A 27,750-nucleotide genomic window follows, 5' to 3' on the forward strand; every position below is an offset into this window, starting at 1 on the left:
AGCTGCACTGAGCCCTTTCCAAAAGTGTTCTCGGGAATGTGAAAGACAGCAAGGAAGAATCCCAGGGTCTGCAAAGAGGGCCCCTGCTCACCTGTCTACCCGACTGCGACTGACTCCTTTCGGGGTACACGCTCAGCACACGCTTTCATCTAAAATCCGTGCTGTCCTACTTTTGCTGTTGAATAAAAGCCCCAGCAGGCGAAGCTTGAGGTGGGGCCGAGGGAGAGCTTTTAGGGGTCGAGGAGTCGCACAGGGTTTCTGGGGGCACGCGGGCGGGCAGGGAGGGTCATGCAGCCTGCATTTCTGAGGCCGCAGCTCCACCTCTAAGCAGCTGTGCGGCCTGCGAAAATCTCCACCTGTTTGAATCCCAAGGTCAAGGGGGGTCAGTCCTGAATAACCTTCCTACCTCTGTCATCCCATGGCACAGGGGTCTGCGAACTCTCTGTGAAGGAACAGACAGGATATATTTTTGGCTTTGCGGATCGCAAGGCTACCTGCTAGAGCAGGGGTCTGCACACCTAAGCAGTTTGTCTCCGTAAGTAGATGTTCTCTCACGTTGTCTGCGGCTACTCTGTCACGAGTCTCCCTGGACCGTGTTCTTTTGTTTGAGCACAAATACTAATCAGTATCTCTTTTTCAGTTGCACAGAGAGTCAAGAACACGTCGTATCTGCCTTCAAGAAACTTAAAACTTACAGTACTGCCCGGAGATTTAACCTCCACAGCCAGGCAGAGTCCGGACGGGCACGGAGAGTGTCCTCTGATCCTCTGTTCTATGATCAGCTCCGGACTTACTGACATCCCGGCAGGTACTTGTTGTGTGCAGACATTCAGAGATGTTCAAGGGTCGAAGTTGTTGATACGATAAGGACAGCCGAATTTTCAGAGTGGGAAGAGAACCTAGGGGACTGTCTGGTCAAACCCTTTCATCGCAGAGATGAGAAAACGAAGACTTAAGGAGCTTCAAGGCCTCTCCTAAAGTCACCTGGCTAATTTATGGTCAAGCTGGGCTCACAACTCTCCACTGTCGGCTTTTTTCGAGATCTAAGATGAGGTTGATGCCACTTCCTATCATAAATGCACAAAACAAATCTGCATGATAGTTCTAACCTTCCCAGTCTCCAGGTTAAAATAACATCCATGACAGTGCTCTAATACTTCTGCAAAATTCTCAACTAAAGTATATTCTATGTATTTCACTTTTAAGGAGAATGGTATATCAGATCAAAGCCAGTTAGGATCACGGTTTACCCCCCAAACCAACATTTAGAATGTGTTTCACAGTTATTAGGTTCCAGCTCAATTTCCAATACGACTTTCATTTCCACCTGTGACACGGGATCAACAACCCATATTTGTATACTGAGGTGCTTACAAGAACGTCGCCTGAACGTGGGGCAGGGAGGCGGGGGAAGAGAACAGCAAACGGTCTCTGTCTCTGCTTAGCCTAAAATCTTGCTGGAGGAAAAAACCAAAACCCCAAACCTGATGCTTAAAAGAATCATCAAATGCCCAAGTAGACAGTACCGACAAGCGCTACAGAAGGGAGGAGAAAGGGAGGTGGTTATGCGTAGGACAGACAGAAAAGATTCATGGAGGAGGTGTGACAGGGGCTTCGGTTCTGGCCTGGGGAGGAGGGGAAGTGCTTCAGACAAGGGATGGGGAGGAAGTACGAGTGCGGAGGGGGGATAGAGGGTCGTGCTAGAGGCAAAGACTTTGTTTTCTGACCAGGTAGCAGCTCTTATATTCAGTGTGATGTCAGCACACTCTTCACACCCACCTGTAAACTATAAACTTATACTTATCCTCCTCTGATTCTTTTCATTTTTCATAAACACAACGCACACAGAGAAAGAGAACTGTCCAAGGAGCCAAGAGTCCTGGGTTCTAATGTGCCCATAAATTGCTAAATGACAGGGGCCTATCAGGGCTGCTCTTGGAAACTCAGTTTCCTCCTCTATAAAATGAGGGGGCTTGGGCCAATGAGGGTCTGAGGTCCCCTCCAGCTCTGACACTCAACAATTTCTAGTTTTCCATCCTGCTAATACTTATGGCACATAATCTTTTTTTTTTTTTTTGTGGTACGCGGGCCTCTCACTGCTGTTGTCTCTCCCGTTGCGGAGCACAGGCTCCGGACGCGCAGGCTCAGCGGCCATGGCTCACGGGCCCAGCCGCTCCGCGGCATGTGGGATCTTCCCGGACCGGAGCACGAACCCGTGTCCCCTGCATCGGCAGGCGGACTCTCAACCACTGCGCCACCAGGAAAGCCCCACATAATCTTAAATTAATATTACTAAGTCCTTCTCCATCACCTTCTGCTTCTCGTTTGCCTTTTCCCCACTTTGCTCCCTTCCCTCTCTCCTCTCTTACCAGGGAGCGTGCTGGGAAATTACCAGAGTGGGACGATCATGGAGTATTTAAATTTTCATCAGATGTGTGTGTGTTGTAACAAGGCATGGACAATTGATCAACCTGGCATGCACATTAATAATTGAGTGTTGTGGAACATGTTTCCTCAACTTTATAAACAGCTCTTCTCTGAGCTTTGAAATGACAAGCTTTGCTCATAACTGAAAACCTGAATGTGGGCAGGCCTATGGGGAGTTCCTCTGACGTATAAATGTTTAAAAAGCAAGGAAGATCACAACCTGAAAGTCTCTCAGTTGGGAAACTTGGGGGAGTTTCTGCCCAACGGATAGGCTGAGAGGTGACATAAAGATGAGATAAGGATGATATGAGAATAAAATGACATAAGGATGAGATGATTCACCTGTACTGAACTTTTTTTTCCTTTCTTTATATATAGTGAATGAGATCTATCCAGCTGGCCCAGAAAGGAAGGGAAAGCCCTAGGTGCCCCACCAGTTTAAAGGATGCTCTCATCTAACATCTTTGAAAACTGCACATCCATTGTCACAGGTGAAAAACGATCCAAAGTAGAAGTGAATGGATGCCATACTTCCCAAACTCTTGGTTGGGTTTAGTTGCTGCCCTTTGACACTTTATGCCAAGGTTCAGATGGAAACAATGCCTATTTGATTATATTTACATAGCCCATCCTGGGGTGAAGGCCAGAGATAGGAAGAAGGTTAGAACTTAAACAAATGTTGGCAGAACTGAACACCAACAAAGCTAGAAGGTAACTCCTAGCCTTTGATGTAGACCTTGAAATAAATCTCAACCTTTAAATTATTCATGGCTCTTGGGTTTTTTTTCCCTTTTGAACACATGCTATTTGTTCAAATATGAAAGCAAGGCTAAGCAAGGCAAGGAGATATGTGCATTTAATCCATTTTAATGGACTAACATGCACTGGAATTTCCCTTCTCCTGGTCAACCAGTTGGCTATTTCCAACAAAATCTATATAGGGACCCACGCTTTTACTGCGCTTGGAGCTTTGTAATGTACCAGAATTTGCCTGGAAGTTGTTCCGTGGGCCCTCTCTTCAAGACACCAGGCCAGCCCCACTTGCTGTAATAAACTAGTTCAACAATAGACCTGCTTCCAAACCGCCTATGAACGACTCCCTGAAACTTGACTTTCCAATGGAGAGGCTGCCATGGAATTCTAGGAGCGTAACACTGACATTGTGGGGATCTTTTATGTGGGAGGGAGTAACTGTCAAATAACCAGGAAATTTCCAGCCACTCTGGAGAAGGAAAGCTGAGATGTCATTCCCGAATCCCAGTGCTTTACAATCCGAGTCTAATTCTAAAAGAGAAAGCCAAATGGGATTCCTGTGGTGTTTGCCAGAAATATGAAAGCTGATAAGTGGGGGGATGACTGGTTCTACTTTTGGAAAATACGGCAAGTACGTCGACTGCTGTGGACTTCCGCAGCTATTATTTTAGAGGTAGCTCCGTGTATGGACACCAAACTCACCCTGAAGCCATCTGGGGAAGCAGAAAATGCGGTGGAGACGAACAAACATAACTCCACCAGACATGACGTGAGATATATTTCAAAATTCAAAGGATGGGGAAATGTACACACACCTACCAGGCTAGTCAGGTTACTGCTAATATTTTTATGGTGAATTTCACATTAGAATTTGGTTCCCCTTTGCATCTGGGGAATTGTCGTCTTTGTAAAAGCACATAAAAACGAATGGAAACTTCTGCGATGGCTCAGTGAGCTCCGCAATGCTCCCGTTCTACGTCACAGGCTTAACTCCAGCTGAGGCTCACACTGAACGTACCTGCCAGCTGCAAGTCCTCCTGAAGGGTCCCGGCTACTGAGGACTCACACGAGGGCCCCTCAGGCCCTCTGTGGCTGGGGCGCGCACCCCTTGCACAGCTCTGGGGGCTGTCAAGTTCAGCTGGGGTTTTCACAATCCCTGTTGGTATCTGCTGGCTGCTGAAATACTTCCCAGAATCAAATTACAGGGTTAAGCGGGTGCGGGGGGTGGGGAATCTCTCAAACAGTAGTAGGGAGATGGGGAAGGCACAGGCTGTCAGACAGTGACAACTGGGGAGATGTCAACATGAACTTCTGTGTTTACTCTTCTACCCCAGCTCTCCTAACGCCCTCTAGCCTGTTACCAAGTGTCTGGTAAAATACAGCAGTTTCCAACAAGAGCACAGCTGGTGAGCTCTTTCGTCAACTTGTTCGATCACACATGCAAGGTGAAACTCCGTTACCCACAGACAGTGCTAACACCGATGCCAAACTGTTCTACAAGGTTCCTGGAAACTTCTGAGCTTACTGTTTCAGCCTTCCTTCCTGCCTTCCTTCCAACGTACTCATTCATTCACTCACTCATCCACCAAGTATTTGCTGCGTATTTCCATGTTCCAGGCACTTGATATATACTGATGACTAGGAGAGTCGTGTCCTTTCCTTTGTGACATTTATTATAATAAACCAAAACCAGAGAATTCATTAAGTCATACCCATTTGGAGAAGTGCCCTGAGGAACCTGATGAGATGCAGGAATGGGGAGCCTGCTGGGAGAGGATGGATCAGGAAGGCCTCTCTGAAAGGGTGGCCTTACAGCCAAGACCTAAAGGATGAGAGGGATGGAAGCATGCAGAGTACAGGGAAGAGCACAGCAGACAGAGGGAACAGATATGCAAAGGCTCGTAGGTGGGAGGTAGCTTTAACGGGCTCGGCAGGAAAAAGGCCAGTGGAGATGATGCCTCATGAGGTGAGGGAGAGCTGACGTTGAAGAGGCAAGCACGGAGAGCTTGAGGCCCGGGAGGATGAACGTTATTGTAAGTGCAGTGGGAATCTACTCAAGGGATTTAAGTGGGGAAGACGTGCTCTGACTTATGTCAGACAATGTGTGAAAAACAGATTGAGCTGGAGGAAAGGTGGAAAGGGAGGAAGTACACATGGCAGAAACTGCAAAATGTCTCTCTGTAGCCATTCTCCCCTCCTTCCTAACTCGGAAAACTCCAGTTTTATTGTGGAGAGCAATGGGCCCAGTCAAAAAAGTATATTTCCCATTTTCCTTGTAGCTCGGCATGGCCACGTGTAATAATTCTGCAAAGCAAGACATAAATTGAAGCCTACTGAGGATCTTTGGGCAAATTTGCTTTCCTGCTCTAAAGGTGCAACCCCTTCCTCTTCCTTTCTTCCTCTCCTTTTTCTTATGTGATTCCAGCTTGTAAAAACAAGATGTGATGGCAGGAGCAACAGCAGCCCTCTTAGACAACTATCTAAGAAGGTTAATATTGATAGTATCACAGAAACCTCAGGCCTGACAGCCTTAAACCACTGAATCAGTGCCAACAAATCTGGGTTTCACTGGGTATAAAAAGAAAATGCTCCATTTGTTAAGATAAAGTTTGCTTGGGTTTTCTATTACTTACAAGTGGACACCATATTTCACTGACATAACAGGCTCTTATCATCGTTCAGGCAGCCTGCACTTGAATGGTGGCAGTGAAAATGAATAAAAGTGGGTCAATTTTGAATGTTGAAACAATGGGATTTCCTGCTGTCCTACATGTGGGCTTTGGTGGTGGGGGATGGTGGGTGTGAAAATTACTTACAGGATTTTGGTCTGCGAATTTATTAAAATGGGAAGGAAAAAACCAAAGGAGGACAGGTTTGAAGGCTAAAAGCAAGAATTTAAATTTTGATGTTTTACAGGTGAGGTACCTTAGTGTTATCTATGACAGTAATCTCCATTCTTGCGGTTTCCATGAGGTGGGATCTTCCTCCAAAATTCCTGGCCCTGCTCTAGTCCTTCATTCTCTTCTTTTTCAGGGAGCAAGTGAACCAGCCTGCCTTTACAGGGTACAGTGGGCCCTTGAACAATGCAGGTTTGAACTGTGCAGGTCCATTTATGTATACTACCATACCGCATCATCCATGCTTGGTTGAATCTGCGGATATGGAACTGGGGACAGGGAGGGCCGACTGTAAAGTTATACTCAGATTTTTCATCCTGCAGAGGGTCCAAGCCCCTAACCCCTGTGTGATGTTCGAGGGTCACCTGTACTCATTCCCGCCTGCTTCTCCACGTGTGATGTGGTACATACGGATACAGGCTCCACAGGAAGAAGCCTGTGGTCCTCGGAGCTGCCTGTGGCTGGATGCTCAACCCCCCAGGTCCAGCATCAGGAAGCCCGTCATCGCTGCAGATCTCAACCCCATTATCCAGTTCAGCTTTTATCAGGAGTAAAACACTGACGTTTGTATCCCCACGTGCTGGACTTCTTTGTCTATCGCTCGTTGGTCTTACACTTACGTTGGCTTCTACCTGTATAACATTAGACACATCCCATTCTTTCAGCCGCATGATGGGGGGCTTGTTTTTAACAAGTGCTTCTTTCAACGGGTATCGTAAGAAAAAAACAAAATCCCTCTCCTATTCTAATGTGTGGCTGCCTTCCTATCTTCCTTGTGAGAGTCAAGGATTGAGTCTTCCCTGCCCAGTGGGACTGTACGCCGCACAGGAATAAGGATTTATTTCAAACTGATGCTAGTGAGCAAAAGGTAATCAGTGATCATTCTACTGTTCAGGCAGTTGGCTTCTTGCCATAACTTTGCAGGAACTGTATTATTAGAATGGTGTGGCCTTTCCCTCTCTCCCTTTTCTCTGCTACCAATCCACCCTACCCCACCTACTAATCAATTCTCTGCTTCCCTCCTTTAAAAGGTGGTCTGGGTGTTAGTGGACTTTAGCCTAGCCCTAGTAACCCCAACTTCAGAACTGCTGGGCATACACAGTCGGGTGAAAGGTCATTGCCCGCCACCAGGGAATCTAGGTAAGGTGGGCTGACAGTAGTCTCTATGAGATACAGCAGTTGCGTTTTTCCTTTTTTTTCCTACAAAGACAGGGTGTCCCAGGTTGGTCTCATACTGGATATTTGGTCACTTATCAGAGTTTATGTTTGGGAGTTTCCTCACGTGACATTTTACACTGTGGCAAAAACGGTCTTTTGAAAACAAAGTCATATAAAACACATTTACAGTTAAGATGCTGGTTTTTCATCCCCTCCTCTCTTTCCATCCTAATGGATACATTATGGCTGGGGTTTACACTGATGAAAGAGGTGATGGGCGTTCTGGCACATGATGTCATTGAAAATAATACGTATTCTCAGAATGAATATGTAAATGGCATATGCTGCCGTCCCGTGCGGGGTCCTGCACCTGGTGCGGAATGGAGCGCGGCACCGTTACAAGTGTCATTTAACAGCTTTTACCAAGCAAGGGGCACATGAGCAGCTGTGAGGCGTGATGCCACTGTGACATTAACTACAGACGCAGAGTGCCCGGAAAAAAATATATGTCCTTTGTTTTGAATAGAGCCCTGGGTAATTTCCCTAACTATTGTTCTATGAGAAAAAGCCCCGTTTACTCCCTTTCACCAATTTAGGATCTGGACGTGAAAAATCACCGGCATCCAGTGGTTCAGGCAATTTGCTTTCCGAATGAAAAAAAGGACAAAAAATAATACTGCAGAAAAATCTCTACTCCTGAGTTGCCGGTGTTGACAGCCAAGGCTCACCTCAAATAAAGGATCCTGAGGAGGAGTCTTTCTGACCTTCTTTCTAAACAGAGCCCAAGGACAATGCGTGACAGTGTATTCAGGGGCGGCTTCTACTCTCGGCACGGGGAGGACGTGCGGGTCTGGGTGTAGAGCCCGCAAGTGAGGGTGGCCACCCTGCAGGGGCGGTGTGAACTGCAGTGGGTCCAGCAGGCACCGAAGCAGCGTCTGTCTGCCCCGCCCTGGGGGCCAGGCGGGGTGTTCTGAGGAAAAGCTACAGAAATGCTGCTCACCTTGAGAAGTAAGCTCTCAGGGCGGGGTCCGTGTTCCTCCAAGTTGCCACAGGACATGAAATTGCTTATGAGGTTCTGCCATTCGATATGGAGTAAGATGGGAAATTATGGGACTACTTACCCCCAAATGAAAAAAAAAAAGAGTACATAAGAAAAGGCAACGTCGTGACAAAAGAGATGGCCCCCCAAAATCTTACTTACATTGAGTGAGGATCCCGGTTAAGGCATTTTTGAAATTCTCCTTGGCCTCCTCCATCTCCTGCTCATGGGTGGCTTTCTCGTTCATCAGCCGGCGGACATGGCTGTTGGCCGACTGCACCATGGAATAGAACTGGTTTGCGGACCGCCGGTTTACTTCCCCTCGCTCAATCCAGGACAGCAGCACTGTGATGGCCTCTGAAAACTTGCTATCGTCTGGAAATGCAAAACCACCAAGTCCAAATCACGCCCAGAAAAGATTTTGGTTTTCACTTTGGTTCCTCTCTAAAGGCAAAGCACGGTCCATCCTAATGGATATGTTTTCAGAACTTGACCTCGTGAGCTTTCCTGTGACTAATGGCTCCATCATCACTTAGCTTGTCTTCCCACATCTAGCTCCACAGCACTGCACAACCACCCAAGAAACAAAGGGGTGGTTCACCCTCTCAATGAGCTCAGTTTTAGAAGATCTGTTCTGGGCATCCTTTGAAATACGGTACAACTGCACTCTTCCACCAAACCCAGATTTCTCCTTCTTAAGACTGGCTCGAAAAACTGTTATTCACCTATCTGGCCTCCAGTTGATTTCTTTATTCTTTCACCAGAAATAGCATACAGTGATACTAGTTTTCTGACTTAGAATCTGCTGAGTTATTGTCAAGATGTGGATGACAGATTAATTTACTTTTAAAAGTGGTTGTGATGTGAGATATTGTTCCCAAGGTGGTAGTAGGAATAGGTCAATTCTTATACTACTGCAGTTCAAAACTAATTTCACTTTAGGTTTAATAGAACGTATTTGATTAGGCTGAAAACTAGAATATTTCCTTGTTTTCAACAAAAGAGGACCTGTTCCGGGGTGGTCAGTGTTTGCCTTGGAAGGCTACTGGAAACCCATTTGAACTTGGTTGGAGGGGTGTGTTGATGGGGGGAGGGGATGGGAGGTTCTGCCTGTAAATAAGTGATAAAGTTTATTTCAAAGAAACCAATATACTTGCCCGTTCGCAAATAGTTACTGGAATAGATCTGTGTTTTACGACTGACTTGAAGGTGGAGAAGAAGCAAGTTTGAAGGAGATTAAGTTAACTGGAAGTGGAAGCTGTATATCAGTTATTACAACGTTAATTGATCCCATTGCTGAAGGCTCACTGCGTATTTTCCAGACAAACTTGAGGAGACGAGCCTTTCATCCCTATTTTTTTACCCCCAAAAAGATGTGATTTAAGAGAAATATCCTAGAAACTAACACAACATTGTAAATTAACTATACTTCAATAAAAAATTTTTAAAAAATCCTACATTTTCCAAGTAAACTGAGTAGAATCTGAGTTCTAAAACTAAGAAGCAAAATTAGACTAAAAGATTCAGATGCTTCTCACGCATTTGACAAATGCTAAGTGACTACCATGTTCCCTCTACTAGAGGGACAGCAGGGACATCCTTATACACTGTATGTGTATATTCCACTGTTTATATATTATTATATCTTGTGTGCATACGTATACACACACACATACATACACACTCTAGATGAACAGACAGAGGGTGGTTCACGTTTAGTAAAGGAATTTTATTTTATTTTATTTTACTCACCAGAGGTTTTACAATCAACCACCGCTGTTAGTATTTTACACACCATACAAAGTCTGCATTCGCGGAGTGCTTTGTGAATCTGGCGGAGCGCTGTGGGAACACCGTGAGTACCTTTTCTCCCAGAGGCCCCCTTTCAGACCAGGGCACTTCACTGCTGTGGCTGCTTCCTGCCCAGGAGGTACGTGCACTGAGTGAAGGCAGGGTCGCTTGACCCAGCGCCTGTGGATTCTCCAGGATGGAAATCCTGCTGTTGATGGGCCACCGTCCCGGGCCCTCTCCCGCCTGGGTGGTGCCAGCCTGGGCTTGGGGATCAAAGCTTTACTCCTGGGCAAACCTGCCCCTTCTGCCCTCACGCTTTGATCCGAGGAGATAAGTGGCCTGGGGAAGGCCCACAGGGCGGCCCGCACGTGAAAGACTCAAGTTTCCTTGCCAATTTCAACCAACCCGCAACTGAGCGCACACTTGTTCAGCGTCACAGCTGGTTTGCACAGTTTTGTTAACTCTGGAATTTCAGTCTGAGTTCAACCCTCAGTGAACTCCAGCTGCACGGGGTTCTTATTTCATGGACCAGAGCGGCTTGTATAAGATAGAATCCATCACACAACTTAACACTGCGTTCACCCCGTGGAGAGGCCCATAATTCAGCATTATGCTTGTGGGAGCCCCACTGCGACCCTTACAGTCAGAATAAATTCTGCCTCTCTCCCTCTCTCTGCGTCTCTGCAGATATGTGTTAGGAGAATGGGCCTCCGAAAAGACGCAGAAATCAACCTAATGCTTGTAAGAAATCTTTTCTTTTTTTTGTCCCCCTCTTAAAAAATAACAACAACAGAAAAGAGAACTCTGACTTCATGAACCATATTTCCCCCTTGCTGTGACTTGCATCTCTATGTAACACAGAGAAAAATCCTAGATATTTTCATTATGGGGCTTCCAAGGAGAGAGAGAGCGAGCAACGGGGTCCCATTTTTCTTTCACCCTCGCAGGGGCGCAGTTTTTTCTTCTCTTGCTTGTGGTTACGCAGTCCATAAATACCCTAATTTACTGTCAGGAAGAACACACTTAAATTTTAAAAATGCATGTTTCCTTGAATGACCTAAGAGCCAATTTTTATCGTTCTTCACTCTTAGACCTAAAGCGTAAGTTCACCAGATCAGAGCTAATTGATAGTTTTCAGAAAGAGAGACAGCAATTTTAGGATTAAGCAACTGAAAATACACAGCTGAAAAAGTAAGTAGGCAAGAGACTTTCTAACATTGTAACAAGTAATAGTAGGCAGAATTCCATTTTCTCAGTATATATGAATAAAATAAAATATACATTATATACTGTATATATCTCATATATACATATATATATCGCTTAGTACATGGTTTTGAAAACTCCCAATTTCATCCTCGTTTCTGAACTTTCTGAGGCGGGCTGGTGGATGACTGATGTACTGACGTTCAAATTAACTGTGAAAACATTAGCTAACGAATGACTGGTTAAGTCTAGTCGATGTCTGTTGCCATGTAAGACGTGACTTTATATTAAATGAAGACGAAGCCAGCAGCTCCCCCTGAACGGCTACAGGAGGGTGTTGGGAGCGGTCATTTTCAATACCCAAATGAAAATTCAATTCTGGATTCAGGGGAAAGATCACAGAGAAAACAGAAAACAATATAAACTAATTTAAACAGGATTTAGATTGCGGCACTCTTAAAGCTATTCATGCGGAAATAAATTAACACGGCTCATAAAAATCACATCAAAGACGCACTTATAAAAATTCCAAATACTTTCTGTGAACATGCGTGGGTTCAACTCTGAACGTGGGTGCCCTTCAGAAACTAGAATGTGCAGACATGCCTTCTCCACACAAAGAATTGGGAAAATTGGCATATTTTGGAGTGACTATGGACCATTTGCTCATTAAAAATTGCCCAATGTTTTCTATTCAGCGTCTTCACAATGTCACACCTGGGCTACTGCAACTGTTTGCTCCATGGCCTCCCTTGAGCTGCAGTTTCCCCTTCAATCCGTTCGCCATTCCTTTGTCACACTCCTCTTTGTTAAGGACCATGGCCTTGTCTCCCTGCTTTAGCATGTACTGTGCACTCATCCTAGGGGCCCCGGAACTCCTGGTCTACCCGGCTAACTGTTAATGCTTCCCTCAAGAGTCAGCCTAAGTGCCTTTCATAAAGGAAGCTTTTCTGCAACCCTAACATGAATTCGGTGTCCCTTTGCTACGTTTCCACAATTCCCTACCTATCCTGCTATGAAAACATTAGTCACTCTATACAGTAATCATTGGTTCCTGTATCCACTGGCCCTCCAGTTCTGAGGGGTCAACGTGAGAAGAAAACTTCCAAAACATATTTCAGTCTTCTGCTCACTCTGAGTTTTTCCCTTCGTAGTTTCTTTCATTATACTCTATTTCTAATAGATCTGCAGTGCATTAGTGCTGGAAAGTTACAGCAAATCCAGTGGTCAAAAGTTGGGAAATACCAGTTGATAATAAACATTTTAATTTCAGGTTGAAGAGTGTTTTCACATTGTCTACCAGAGATAAATGTTCTCACGGCACTTAAGCTGGCTGGTCCTTTCATCCTCCAGGCCTCCGAGGTTATTCCCATAAGCAATGAAAGTTAAGAGAGATATCAGATAATTACACAGAAGCAGAGCTTTCCACAGTAAGCTAATCAGCTTATCCAATGACTTAAAAATCTTTTTGAAAGTTTTTTTTTTTTTTTTTAAATTCTGGAAGGTAATAACCCTTACATTTAGCTTTGAATTTAGCTTTTTAATTCTGGGAAGGTGATAACCTTTGTATTCAGCTTCGTGAGGACTAAATAATATTATAATGATGATCACACTTCAGTATCTGAATCCATACCCATCTTATTTCATTTCTCGTCACCTCCCTCCCTACCCCTCTTCTCCACGTTTACTGAGCACGGGGCACGTAGGAGGCATTCTAAAAATTGCACGTGGCAAACATCTTTGCTAGTCAAAAACCACAAGCGTGAGCCTCGTTTGGGGGGCTTATCAAAAACGTAGCCTTACCCTCCTCAGGCCTCCAGACTCAGAATCTGCATCCTAGTCCAAGCGTTTCATATGCACATTGAAACTGGAGAAGCACTAGAAGAAATCACTCAATAAAAGCCAGGGAAACTGGTGAGGAGCTCACCTAAGTTAAAAGATAATGAAAACCTGAAATGGAAAGTCGCATCTGAGAGAGTGGCGAATACTGAAAGGCTCTGACGTGATTCTCATGAGCTTTGTGAATTCCTGTCCCCAAACCCTCCACCCCCATTTAAAGAAGAGCTGCTTAAACGTCAGTCATCTTCATCCCAGAAAAAAATGTGAAAAAAAATGTCAACGTCTTGGAAATGGGCACAGAGACTGCAAATCCTTTCGATGGAATGCTCGGCTAGAGGATCCTCTCCACCCGCCTCTGGCATTATCTGATTTTCCAGGGATGTGAATCTCTAATTGTTATTGACTAGGCTATTTTACAACTCTTTAGGGACAGAAGACAAATTGTGAAAAGGCATAACAATGCAAATAATTCTTCTCTGTAACAATGTAAATGAATTTTTGTCCAGAAGAAAATATGTCTTTACAAAGCAAACTCTCTTTTGAACCAGTTTTAACATCTTACTCATTCTCTCATTAATTAGTGAGTTAAGTAAAATCACTGATACAGGCTCATTTTGTATTTCTTCTCCCTCTTTGGGTGCACAGGGAGATCTGGCCCTGAATTTCAGAACAATAAGTGTGACAAGAGCCAGGCCATGAGCCCTGAATATGAAAACTGAAGTGGGTTGGAGTAGCCTGATTTCTGGTGGGTCTAGAAAGGAATGACAGGAAGGGAGATTCCATGTTTGAACAAAACGTCTCGAGAATGAGGGTACAAAGGAAGACATTCTACAACACTTTTCTTTCCACAGAAATGGGGACAGACACAGACACACAGACACACAGACACACAGACACACACACACACAGAGAATGAATGGCATGTCTATACAGCTGTCCCTGACTTCTAGCCTCTATGATAGGTGGAAATAACTTATAGTGTACAGCCACATACTGATTCAGGTAGAATGGACATTCCAGGACGGCACTGCTACGACGACATTCCCAAAATTTCACTATGTGTACCTAAAACTTAGACATCCCTAAACAAATCTCCATTCTCTGGCTGCTCAATTAACCATCAAGAGGGGTGGGACCTCACCTAGCCTTCAAATCACTGATAGTGTGAAAGGCTACATAAATGTTAACACTTCCCCCTTTACCCTCGACATACCTACAAGTTCACTTACACACACACAGACACACACACACACACACACACAATCTCTCCAACAATTTAGTACCTGTGAAAATGAGAAAATTCAGCAGGGACAACATAAACATGCACTGATTATTCCTGCTTTGGGATCAGATAAAGCGTTTCTAGTTGAAATGGTCTATCTTGCCGTGTGAAGGTCAGTAACGTCCAAGGACGTGATTCTCAAACAGGTTCCCGTGCTTTGTATCTCCTCTGCCCTGAGAAGGAAGCCTGGCTCCCAGCTAACGGAACTTCGACTTGGCTCAGAGCATTATTGAGTTTTTTAGTTTCTCAGAACCATAAATATTGACAACCATCTCAGCAAGATGCTGGCAACCGCTTCCGCGGTTTCTCCCTCTGGCAGGCTGATCGGGGGCCATTCTGTAGGCACATCAGAGACTAGTCCTCAGAAATTACAAATGCTGATCGCAGGAAGACTGTATCCTGGATGACATATCAGGGAATCCCAAGGACAATGCTTGCAAAGCTTTGTCAAAACTTCACCTGATTCAGAGAGAAACTCGTCATTCATCATATAATGAAAGATTATGTGAAGCTTTCCAAAGGGGGAAAAAGTACACAAGAACTTTTAAATGCTCTTGCCAGGAGAAATCCCCAGTGAATCAGGAGATCATCCTTCCTCACTGTCTAATCAATCTCTCCCTTCCACAGTCCAAACAGGGGGCTCCTCCAGGGGTGGATGGTCTGTGTTAGACACAGAGAAATTCATTATCTCATCTGCCTGGTGCTACTGTTTCCAATAAAGTGTAATTATGGTGGTATTGAGCTGCTTCTCACTTTCTCAAAGCCGTGCTACAAACTTTGGATCTGTGAGCAGTTACTTCCCAGTCAGTCTTCACTAAGTTGAACTGTCTCGGAACAATGTCTATTTAATCAGCAGGGTGCCCGCTAATTTTCTTTTTTAGAATTTGTATGAACCATAATGGACACTGGGTGCTCAGTGCCTCAGGCGCTACACCATTACAACTCAGAAGACCCAGGGACCACTGGATCGGGGCTACCGGGCCCCAGAAAGTCACCCCTCTCTCACCCCACCTCTGCCAGGCTGGGTTGCCTACCACTCCCGGGCTAGCGCGCTGCACTTCCCACGCATAATAGTGGGAAGAGCTTTGTAATTGCCTCTGTCACTCAAGAAACCTAAACTACACCTAAACTCTGTGAGGCAGGGGCTTTGTGTGCTGCTTCCCTGGCATCACAGTGTCAGGGATGTGGCCAAGAGCTCAGCGAATACTTGTGGAGTGAGTGGAATGATGGCCGAGGGCACACCGCACTTCCCTACACTTCCCATCATGCCTGGTAGCACTGCTGGCCGGAAATGCAACACGCTCATAGCTCCAAACAGCTAAGAAAGAGAGACAGGAATTAATTTACTGAGCATCTACTGTATGCATAGTTTTACCACCGGGCAGGATATGGAGGTCCTTGTCGGTTATAGTAAAGACTTGGCCAGTACAGATTTTGCTGGATAAAGCTGATTTTCCACAAGAAAATTGTAAGGCTAAACGAGTATGGTGTAAAATGGGGGAAAAAATGCTTGTAATAAACCTGAGATAGCAAGATTTCTCAGAGGAGGAAAAAAAGTCAAATCCAATTAGGTATGTTCAGATTGTATTTCCATTTCCTTTCTGATCCGGGCTTTTTTTTACCGGAGGTCTTGATGGCGTTTTACATCCCCACATCAAGGAAATCATCTTCAGGGAAACAGTGTCCCTGGCTCCTGCTGTCTGGCTCTGCAGCGTTATCAGGAGCAAGGAGTGGATTTCCTCTCAGAGGCAGCCAATTTCCTAAGCAATTAAATGCTGTTTATACTCCAAACTCTGTGCTTGGGTTGAAATTGTCATGCTTGATATTACCTGACTGTTGCCTAAGATGTCGCCCCATCTAGCTCATTTTACTGTGACTGCCATCTATTAAAATTTCCAATCTGTTCTCTCCTCAAGGGATCACACAGTACTTGGCAAAAGTACGGCTTCTAAATTCTTCAAATTATACTCATCTATATAAATATACAGTTTTGAAACGGCACGGTTTGCAAATGACTTTACCAAACTGACTTCCCAATCTGCTATCCTTTAACAGGAAAGGCAATGCTGTGGAACTCTTACACGCAAAGACACTTCTGTGCTGGTTTCTTAAAAAGAACCTAACATAGATGCCAAACTTTCCTGAAACTCCTCCACGGGGTCATGGCGCCAAGGTGCTAGTTTTTGTCACTTCTAGGTGTGGACACGATCGAATACAGTTTAGCTGACGTAGCTCATTAGGTGAGGTGATACTACACAATGTACTGGATATTAAAGAAAAAATTATTTGTTCCAAAATCAACATTCCTGCTTGAGAATGTTGCTCTTTCTCATTCTGCCCACTCCTTATGGATTCTAGTCTGAATGGAAAAGTGAGGATGTCTGCATGTGCATTTTACGTGCTTTTTATTAAAGGGACAGCCACAGCCTATGATGGTAAGACACGCCTTCTCGGAGCAGCAGAGCATATGCCAAGGGCATCAGTGAGAGGTGCTCTATGGTTACGTCAACTAAAGAAGGATCTACAAGGATCAGGTCATTAGCCACTGCAGTCGCTGACCTTCAACACACCCTGAAAGGAATTCAGGGCAGAGAAAAGGAATGCGGCACTCTGTGCTCTGGGGAAACTGGAAGAACAGCCTTCCACATGGGTAGATATTTTCAGAAAAAACTTTTATGAACCCAAATTCTTGCATCTTCCCATACTTAGAAAAGTACTAAAGCCATTAACTAAGATATCTGTTCCTTGTGACTAGCAGCATCCTTCTCCTGTGTGCTTGGGTACAGGCACCCCCTTCACCAAAATCACATATATACTGACTTCCTCCGTTACCTCTTTGGAAAATTTCCTCAGAGCTGAGAGGCTGTCCCCTGAGCTAGAGTCCTCAATAAGACACTGAATAAACTCAACTCACAGCTCTTACAATGTGAGGTGTTTTTTTTTTTTTTTTCCCCAAGTCAATAGTTTCAGTGGCAACTGCATCTGATTAGGGGCTCCCAAGGCTGGAGCAGGGGATGGGGGCTAGAAGCAGAAGTCTTTTTTTTTTTTTTTTAAATGCCTTTTTTTTTTTTTTTTTTTGTGCGGTACGCGGGCCTCTCCCGTTGCGGAGCACAGGCTCTGGATGCGCAGGCTCAGTGGCCATGGCTCACGGGCCCAGCCGCTCCGCGGCGTGTGGGATCTTCACAGACCGGGGCATGAACCCGTGTCCCCTGCATCGGCAGGCAGATTCTCAACCACTGCGCCACCAGGGAAGCCCTTAAATGCTTTTTTAAAGAAACAGAATGTCAACTTCCAATCTTCCTAAAATAGGTTTCAGGCAGCTTTTCATATTTCCTTTAGTGAAAACATCCAATCCACTTTAAACACTGCCAGCTATGCTCTAAAACACTCCAAGGATCAATCGCATCTCTCCTCTCCTAAAGACTTCTCCATTGTTTATGGAATAAAACCCAAATCCGGTGGCAGCCCGAGGGCCTTCACCATCTGGCCTCAGGTTGCTTTCCCAGCTTCACCTTCGCTCTGTTCCCCCGAGGAGGCGACTTGCCTTTCTCCTCCTGTGCCCAATTCCCCTCTGCCTCCTTCTGTCTTTACTCTTTGAGCTCCAGCCTCTGACAAGAATGTCTTTAGGCCCTTTCTTCTCCTGGGGAGACAAATCTTGTTTATCCTGCAAGGTTCAAGTTCTGCCTCCTCTGTGAAGACTTTCTTGACACTGTCATCAACACCACTCACACTTGTCCGTGAGTTCCCAAAGCATGTTGCTCATATGTTGGTTGACAATCACGTCATTGGCTTTGTATTACAGTTCATCGTGGCCAGCGACCATGACCTGTTTTTTCATCGAAACCTGACACGCCCAACAGACTGCGGAGGGTGTGACCATCACTTGCCTGTAAGTGCACCCATGTTGCTGGAGTCAAACAACTCTGCTCAATAATGGATCAGAACTGACACACATGTCATCCTAACTTCCAAATCTGGCCTCTCCCCAGTCATCTGTAGTTCACTGTGGCAGGTACTAAAGCCTCCGTCTCTCTGTCTTTATGCCCCAGGGCCTCAAACCCGGGAGAGGAGCACAGAAAACAGTCAAAGAAATGACACGTGCCCACTTCTAGTTCTAATTCTTCCATAGACGTTAGGAGGGTCCCTTCCCCTCCATCTCTAAAGACAGGGAGCCTATTCTACATTTCTCTTCTGTTCTGCACAGGCCCCAGCACGGTTGCAGACAAGCCTTGTGTGTGTGTGTGGGGGGGGGGCTTTGTTAAGAGGCCAGCAGAGGTGCAAACTACAGACCTGGAGGAGCCCCGGGACCTGCCCGCCTGCAGGAGGAGGCACTGGTTCATTCAACAGGGGTAGGAAGTCAGATGGTGGCCTGCTACGGGGCTAGTGCGGAGGGCTCTTCTGCCCCCCTCTGCTTGAGTTTGATTGATATATACACACACATTCAGGGAGGAGGCAGGGGAGAGGGCTGGGCAGGGGCACGGCTCTGTCCAGGCAGCAGGAGGAAGCCCGGGGGACCCCGGTCCCATGAACTCAGCACGCGAAGGGACAGGAGAAACACCTGGGCCCGGCCCTTGGGGATCACTCTGTTTCCCTGGCGGCGGGCCATGGCCGGCAGGGTGGCGGAGGAAGCAAACGCGCGCAGCTCCTACCTTTCAGCTTCTCGGCCAAGAGCGCGGCCTCGTGCTCTGAGTAGTGCATGATGGGCGGCGGCGAGGGCGGCCGCAGCCGGTCCTCCTCCAGCTTGCGCCGGTGCCGCTCCTCGCGGGCGCGCATCCTCTGCTTGCACTCCCACTCGTAGAAGTCGTCCCGGGCCTGGGCGAAGTCCACGTGCAGCCGGCCTGAGTCCTTTTTGTCCGTGCTAGACCCTAAGCGCATCCGGTAACCTGAAACCAGTGGGAAGGCGGGTCACATCACACTGTCACAACACTGTCACGCACGACTGTCACAGTCGGGGCCAGGCCCTCAAGGCGCGCCAGGGGAGCTCTCACTGATTTCTTCTTCCCTTACAAAAGACATCCTTCCCATAGGAGGTGGGAAGCTGTTACCCTCCGAGGCCATCCGGAAGCGGAAGCGCGGCCCAAGGTACGCCTATTATAGATGTGGGGATAAACGCTCCAGTGGGAGGGGTCTTCAAGCCAATGTTGCCAAGAGGATGATCTCAAGAACCAGGGCACTTATCCTAACTCCTTCTTCCTTCTGGCTTCCAGGAAGATCAGAAAAATATTGGGCATGTAGCTTTTTCCCCCCTCCGTTTTTTATGGCCTCAATTTTATATTTTCAATTTACTGTAACTCTGTTGCAATAAGCCCTCTTACTTTTATTTGTTAGAAAGAGGTGGAGTGCGAGTTCATAAATATTATCTATGATATTTAAAAAGATCTACAAAGTAAATTCCGTGACACCTCACTCACAGGCTATTGCTTCATTCTCCTAGAAAACGCTGCTTGCTCCATTCTCTCTCGGCAGCTGCAAAAGCCACAATTACCAAGGCAATTTTGCAATACTGTTTTATTTCCACTTATCCTCTGGGGCACACAGGAGAATATTTTACCTTCAATCAAGAGGCCTCACCGCGGCCTTCCTTACAGCCCCTCCAGCACCTCATCTGGCACGCAGCACTGCGCAAATTGTCCAATGCAATCTTTGAAGGCCACAGGAGCCCGTGTGAGAGCCCAGAGCTAGACCAAAAAAATGGGCCTGGAAGTCCTTGGGGGATTTACTGTGAGCTACACAACTTATAAAGATTATAAGCAGAAACTTGATCTGAGAAATCAACACAAACAGAACTGAAACCAGGCCGCCAGACTAACTTCAAGGGAAGGAGGTTTGGCTTTGAGGTTGCTCTTCAGTTTGGGGTACTCAGATTTTTAAAAACATAAATTCAGGTCCCAGCAGGATCCCTGCTGTCAGGGGCTGCCAGAAGAGAGAGCAAAATAAGCACTTTTGCTGTGCAGGGACTTTGCAAATGAGACACCACTGTGAAATGCTAGGCTGCACTGCACTGATGCTCGGGACCTTGTGGTAGATTTCAATGGATTATTTTAGCATTTGGGGTTGAAACTCAGCTGAAAAATCCCAGGAGAGGCTGGCTTCTCCCCAGTAGGGTACTTCACACCTTTGAAAAGTTACAAATGTGAAACAGATCTCAAGTCTGATTCCTGTTATGACCTTCTCACTCCCAGGTTTAAAAGGTATTGTCTCTCTAAAACTGGGAAGACATAACAATACCTATCAAAAACGCAAACATCTCAAGAGGGAGGGGATTTGGGGATGTAGGCACACGTATAGCTGATTCACTTTGTGATACAGCAGAAACTAGCACACCATTGTAAAGCAATTATACCCCAATAAAGATGTTAGAAAATAAATTTTGAAAGAAGTGTTCACAAGCAAAAAGAAAAAAAAAGCAAACATCTGATCACAGAGGAGCAGAATTAATGCTAGAGCAGAGTATATTTTTGTTGTGGGCTGTGGAAATTTAACAAATCAGCAGGCCGTGGTGATATATACGTAACAGCTGAGCAGGCAGAATGGCCTGGCCAGCTGTCCCAACTGGCCAAGCAACTTTCCCCTGGTCATGTCCAGAGCATCACTTTTCAGACATTTCTGGTTCCAAAAATCACCCTCTCTTTCATCACAACACCATCATTAAGGCCTTAAAAGAGCCCGTGATGAGGCTGAGTCTAAAATTAGCTTGGCCCTCAAATGTGATTGTGGTCCTAAAATTAGGCCATCCAGCTGGGCTAGGGCTTGCGGGAGCTCTTACGTAAGAGCGGCAGCCTGCCTTCCTTCCTGCCCCTCCCAGTCAGCCTTTCAGATCTTCCCAGGACCATGCTGCAACCTTGCCGGGGCAGCCCAGGCAGAGCTGGGAGACCCCTGTGTACTCAGGCAGGTCGGCTGGAGGTGAGGCCTTTGCTGTGGGATGCCAAGGGGTAGTCAGGCAGGGGCCCGGGTCAGAGCTTGAAAAAAATACAGCATCAAGGCATAAATCTGAAACTTTCATGTGCCTAAATATGGAACTGTTCATCTTTTGGCAATGTACTATGAGTTTTCTGATTGGGTCTAAACATTATGTTATGTCAGTGTTGAAAAACACCTTTGATTTACTGTAGCCCTTTCATTTAATCGGGGGGGGTAAAGTCATAGTTGTATTGGTGGAGCTGTGATTAGAACCCAAATTCCCAGGGCAGGATTCCTTCTCTATCATCATCAGGATATCTGTGTTAAAAACAACCACTTACTGAATGGTTCCCATGTGGCACGTGCCCTGCTAGGCACTTAATATCCCTTATTTTGATTCATTCCGCATAACAATCCGATGAGGTAGCACTATTACTATCTCGATTTTGCAGAAGAGAAAAGAGAGGCTCAGAGAGAGGTTATCTTGCCGGAGACATGTGAAAGCCAGTGCCACACACTCAATAGAATCCCCAGTTGTCTAATAGATTACTCTGATGCTGTCGTTCAAGACTTTGTGAGAGAGCTGAGTGTTGTATTTTTATTTGATGTTTTATCGTCCACCTCCATTCTGGAATACTTTCAGGCTTTCTTTTCCACTGTCAGGTTTTATTGGAATAAGGGTTTTAAAGTTCTCTAGGTCACTATCTCGCTCAGGAAAGTCTCTTCAGTGTTGAAATAACCCCAGGGCTTCTGGGGTTTGCAAGACAATTTTATGGTCATGGGGCTGACTGCAGAGTTAGGTAAACCTGGTAGTAATGTTCAGATTTTTTTTCCCCTCTTCTTTTCCCACTTTTCCCCACTAGCTTTGCCTCTGGAAGAGGGAAGTGAGATGTGCAGAGTGACAGACTGAAATATGCAGATGGAGACAGAGAGGGAATGGCAGTGAGTTAAATCTAAAAAGACATCCTTCCAAAGCTACATTTCAATACCAGCTCTGCGATGCTTAGATTTGGCAAAGGCCTTGCTGACAGGCTCCATACATTTGCTCCAACACCCATAGGGTGGAAGGCAGCAGGAGGCTTAATTTCAACCTCTGTAAAAATGTCCCTGATAAATGGCACCAGACAAGCAGGGATGGTGGGGTGGGCTTAGCCAGGCTAAATGCACTAGCAACGGGGCGGTTTCCTGGGCCTCCTCCTCAGGCCTGGGGACCACTGTCTGCAAGGCACTCATCTGGCGCCCTGGTGTCTAGAAAGTGAACCACTTCTGAAAAACTGAAATTATGCTGAGAGAGGACTTTATTCCCCCAGAGAATTACATCCAATAATAATAATGGTCCTCAGTATTCATAATACTGCTTCTCATCTAAGAAGCACTTGAGAACATTGATTAGAAACTCGATGGAATTCCTAAAGCCTGGATGGTAGGACACCATGTCTGCAGCAGGGACATACGTGCGTTCACAGACTTAACAGGGAGCTTCTGGCAGCCTAAGGGCAGAATTCCTCCTTCTCCAGCCCCAAACTGTGAGGACTTTTATTCCCTTTTGCATTAAGGCAAAAGGGAATACGCTCATATTAACGTAACAAAACATCCCAAAGCGCCGAGAAAACCCCCTTATGTGATGCAAAGTACCGGAAAGGTAAATGGCTTTATCAACCATGAACTCCTCGGCAAAGCGAATGTGACAAAAATTCTTCTTGCTTTTCCGAATCGCTGTGATGTCGCCGCACTGCTCGAAGACTTCTTGGATGATTTCCTCAGTGGCGTTTTCTGGTAATCCCCCGACAAACACGGTCTTACACCCAGGAGGTCGTTCTCTTGTGGAGGGAGGTGGAAGATCTGAGAATCACAAAAAAACAGCGGGTTTTGCCTTTTAGTTATAGTTGCTGTTTTGTGTGTTTGTTTGTTTGTTTTCTGGTTCACCTGGTGAAAGTCAAACTCACAGACTACCTTTCTCCATTCTGAGTAATGATGGATTTCTAGAGTGATCTACACAGATGGCAGGCTGTCCCGGCTTTCAGTGCCTGTCCCCTCCTCCTCCCCACCTTTCTCTACTTTCTGTGTTCATTTCTACACAGAGTGGCTATGCTCGTCCGCGAACAGAGATCAAGCAAATGTTACCATCATTTCATTTCTCCTTCATAATACAGAGGCCCGGAAAATCGGAAAAAAAAAAAAAAAAAACTTCATGAAGTACAGAGCATGATGAACTGAAAACATGACGAAAAACCGAGGGTTGGGCTTCCCTGGTTGCGCAGTGGTTGAGAGTCCGCCTGCCGATGCGGGGGACACGGGTTCGTGCCCCGGTCTGGGAAGATCCACATGCCGCGGAGCGGCTGGGCCCGTGAGCCATGGCCGCTGAGCCTGCGCGTCCGGAGCCTGTGCTCCGCAATGGGAGAGGCCACAACAGTGAGAGGCCCGCGTACAGCAAAAAAAACAAACCGATGGTTGTTGTCTGCCTTGTCTGGTTGCAGGATAATGGAGCAGTAAGGCAGAACTGGGAGCAGAGCCTGAAAGCAGGCGCAGTACTTACTTGGCTGCGAAACACAAGGCCTGAAACCACCCCCTCCTTTTTTTTTTTTTTATTATTCACATTTAAATGAGCAAACTACTAAATCTGAGGGAGACTGCATAAAAAGATAAAAAGCAATCTTCTGAAAAGTCCACTTTAAAAAGGCAACACTGATTTCATATGAATAAAAAAAAATCCCAGCTATTGAAGCCCATGAATTTAGTATCAGAGACTAAGTTAAAAAAAAAAAAACAACAAACTGGCCTATTTATTTCATCAAATGTATGTTTCCTTCAAGCGAATGCAATCTGGTCCAGGAGCTCTGAGATGCAGGCTCCCCGCTCCCCTCCACCACCCAACTGCTAACTGCCAAATTAATTCCGTTTTCCATCTAGCAAAACGCATTTCAGAGTTTCTCTCTCACATTTGTGAAGATGGATGGAAGTGTTCACATATTTCACACTCCAATCTGCAGCAAATGCTAGACTTTGTTGCGTGCAAAAAGGTCCTTAATGCTGGCTGTTCACCCCAATCACTCATGCTCCCTTCGTGGTGTCAATTCAGCTCCTGGATAGACACAGGGACCCACATATTTGTTTTAATCTAGAGACGAAGGGCTTCTGTAGAATGATCCCCACTCTGTGTACCTAGGTGGGAGAACTTTGAGTCACATCTGAAAATGAATGCAATACTATATTAAAAAAGAAAGAAACTTAAATCGATGATCAAATACTTCTCACAGATATCACTTACTTGGGTTTTGGGGGAAAAGAGTACAGCTTTTGCAGTGGATTATTTCTTTGACGACAGCCACTTCTGTTGGCGGGGGTGGGACCAGCCCCAGGCCTGGTATCATTGGGTTAATAGGGGTGATCCCAGTCATCATGTTGAGGCCTGGATCAAAGCCTGGTACACAGATTGAGTCTGTAAAGTACACAAGATATCATTTTGGCTGGAGGATCTTAAACTGGTTTTTACTGTTACTTATGCTGTTTTCCTAAAAAGATGATTTGACTTTATGCTTCCTATGTTTTAGAAATTTCTCCTGGCATAAATAGAGCAACATAGAAAGCTATTTCAAAAAGGTAAAGAGAAAATAAAAGATGAACGTAATGCTACATGGAAAGGAAGTTATATTATTTAAAATATTAACATGGCAGAACAGAACACAGCATATTCAAGGGTAAAGCCACACACCATGAAGCTTTGCTGTTACTGTGAACGTGATTTTCTGTTTCTTAACTTTGATGTAGATGTGACTGCCTTATGACCCAGGATGTGGGAAGAATATCATTTAACACTGAAGTGCCCAGTGAATACAACTGTCAACCAGTTTTATCAAAAGAGGCTTCTTACCCAAGTGACCTCGATTTAAGGAAGTTCAGTTTATATGTGCCTACTTTATAATGATGCATTCAGGTCCAACCTAACCTATTCCCCTCAGGAAGCAAAAAACAAAGCGTGATTATAATTACTAAGGCTGGGTTAGATACACGCGGGCATAATGTTAGCTGTATACATTTCTGAGTTCTATTGGATAACCACACGTTCTTCCTATAATTCAATCAGCAAATAATTGACCACCCTTCTGAAATCTTTATTTGTTGTATAAAAAATACAAATTTACGCCCTGCATAAAAAATGGAAGGGCACAAAAAGGGTGGGTTTTCCAATATAAACACTGAATTTTTTTTTTTTAGTGGGATAAGAAAGCAAGTCATTTCAAAAGTGATATACAGGGATTTTTTAAATTTGTTTTTAATTAGTAAGACCTTTCTAAGAGTAGGGACTGTTCAGATGTATTGAGTTTCTAGAGTAGCTGCAAGGGGATCCCTCTTCTGAGAATTCTTCTGTTTTCAGGTAACATACGCTCATTGGTGGTGTGATACTGTTCGGAGGTAGACAGACAGAAGCACAGATGCCCCCCCAGCAGTAGCCCTGGTGCCCCTCCACTATAGTTCTCAGGGATGAAATTTCTATCTCTTGTTCTCCTTTTCTCCCCATCATTCTAGACCATTCCCATTCTTCCCTCCCACCCCCTGTCCTTTGTGGTTCTCACGTCCAGCCAGCCCGTGCCTTAGGCCCCTGCATGGCCTCACCCTTTGCTTACCTGTGCTGAAAGGTCAGATAAGCCCAGAGGCAGGTGAAGTGACAACTATAGACTTTGTTTACCAAGACTCTCCAGGGGATACAGAGGACCAGCATGGCCTTTTCCTTTCTAGGAAGAAGTTTATTATAGCTTTCCTCCAGCTGCTTTGGGTATTTCCATTCCTCTTCTGGACTGGACAGAATAAGCAGGGCGATCCTGATTTATAAGCTCAAGAGGACTGCTGTCCCATTTATGAGGAAATCCATTTAATCTGACTGCATACCAGCCTTCCTTCAGGAAAATGAGGTGGGGTTTTGGGTTTGTTTCTTGGTTTGGGCCTTTTTTAAGAAACCCTCAGTGTAAATGTCAAATAAGCATTCTCGTTCAAAGCAGTCGCCCTGACATTCGAGGTACTTCTGTAATTATGGTTCTCAGGTTCTTCATCTCTCACACGGGGCTTTTGAGTGGACAATCTCCTGGAGCACTAGCCTCCTAGGACTCCAGGATTCTTCACTGATAATTGTTCAAAACAAAGTGAAGTACAAATGACATAAAAGTTTGGAAGTGACAGAGGCAGGACTCACACTTTGGTTCTTCGTTTGAAATCTTCATCAAGTTTCACAGGTGTTATTCCCATTTCACAGCTAAAGTCATCGAGGCTTAAAGCAGTAAAGTAAAATTTCCATCATCACAAAGCCAACAAATGGCAGAGTCAGAACTAGGGTCCAGGTCTCTGGCTCCGGATATAAAAACATCTCTTTTAACCACTTCGAAGTTTCCACCTAGAATGACCCAACTAGATCATTGACCTAATAACATGCCACTACCACAAATGGACTCTACTCTTTAAAACAAACCAAGATGTAGCCTTCTGATCCCGATGCCAATTCTAAAGGGGAGCTCCAGAACAGCAGAACGGCTTCCAATGTCATCATCACTGAAATAACACATTGGCTTCTCAGGAGGATATATTAGAAATAGAAATATTGGTAATGGGAATACTGGCAGCTGATGCCTTTATTTAATCTCATTCCGTACATGAGATTGGTCTGTTCCTTTCCTGGCCGGGCCCTTACTAGTGTTTGCCAACACAGGGTGATTTAAGGCTGAAACCACTCAGGACCGCATGAAAGCTCCATGAATTACAATAACCAGATGTTTCCCAAAATGAGACGAGCAGCCCAGTTCTTGCATTCTCTTTTAGTTGTAGCAGACTTGTGTTTTCTTTTTGAAGGCCAAATAAATAAACACATCTTCAGGAATGGAGACAAAAGATACTACTCTTGAGCAAAATATTTGAATACAGAGCAAGAGTTACTTTGCTTTTTCTGAGACATTAATACAAAGAGACTGTGGGGTTGAATGAAATCTGCATGGTGAGTGTACTAGCTTGAAAAGAGCTTAGCAAGAAATTAACACTTAAATTATGCTGAACATCAAAGGGTCTGAGATTCAGTATTTGAGAGGAAGAAGTGGGAAGGATTTGACTTTTAAAAAAAAGTATGAACCCATTACTTTTTAACAATATATGAACAGATGAAAATTGTTTTCTCCAAGAGCACAGGAGGATCTCACCAGGCACCTGCCAGCAGCATCTTCCGGCTTCCACAGGGTAGGAGTTTTTGAGTGTGGCTGCCGCTAGGCTACTGTCTGTGTCCCCAGCAGGAGACACAGCCACCCCCAGCCTCTCCAGGAGACTCTCCAAGATCAGCAGAATGCGCCCTTTGAAGACCTTCAAGATGGCGGAGGAGTAAGACGTGGAGATCACCGTCCTCCCCACAAATACATCAGAAACACATCTACATGTGGAACAGCTCCTACAGAACACCTACTGAATGCTGGCAGAAGACCTCA

General features: G+C 45.4%; 1 protein-coding gene across 1 annotated transcript in view; it reads right to left on the bottom strand.

The window, feature by feature from the left end:
• Nucleotides 1–27,750, bottom strand: part of ENOX1 (ecto-NOX disulfide-thiol exchanger 1) — a 299,647-nt gene that overhangs the window by 132,001 nt on the left and 139,896 nt on the right. Inside the window, exons 5-8 of the mRNA XM_082675771.1 lie at nucleotides 24,561–24,731; nucleotides 22,928–23,134; nucleotides 19,042–19,275; nucleotides 8,437–8,649 (exon numbers count right to left, since the gene is read on the bottom strand). Of these exons, the coding sequence (XP_082531897.1) occupies nucleotides 8,437–8,649; nucleotides 19,042–19,275; nucleotides 22,928–23,134; nucleotides 24,561–24,731 (825 nt within the window). The remainder of the gene's footprint in view (nucleotides 1–8,436; nucleotides 8,650–19,041; nucleotides 19,276–22,927; nucleotides 23,135–24,560; nucleotides 24,732–27,750) is intronic.

Source organism: Grampus griseus (genome assembly GCF_964374135.1).
Source record: "Grampus griseus genome assembly, chromosome: 18".
NCBI classification, from domain to species: domain Eukaryota; kingdom Metazoa; phylum Chordata; class Mammalia; order Artiodactyla; family Delphinidae; genus Grampus; species Grampus griseus.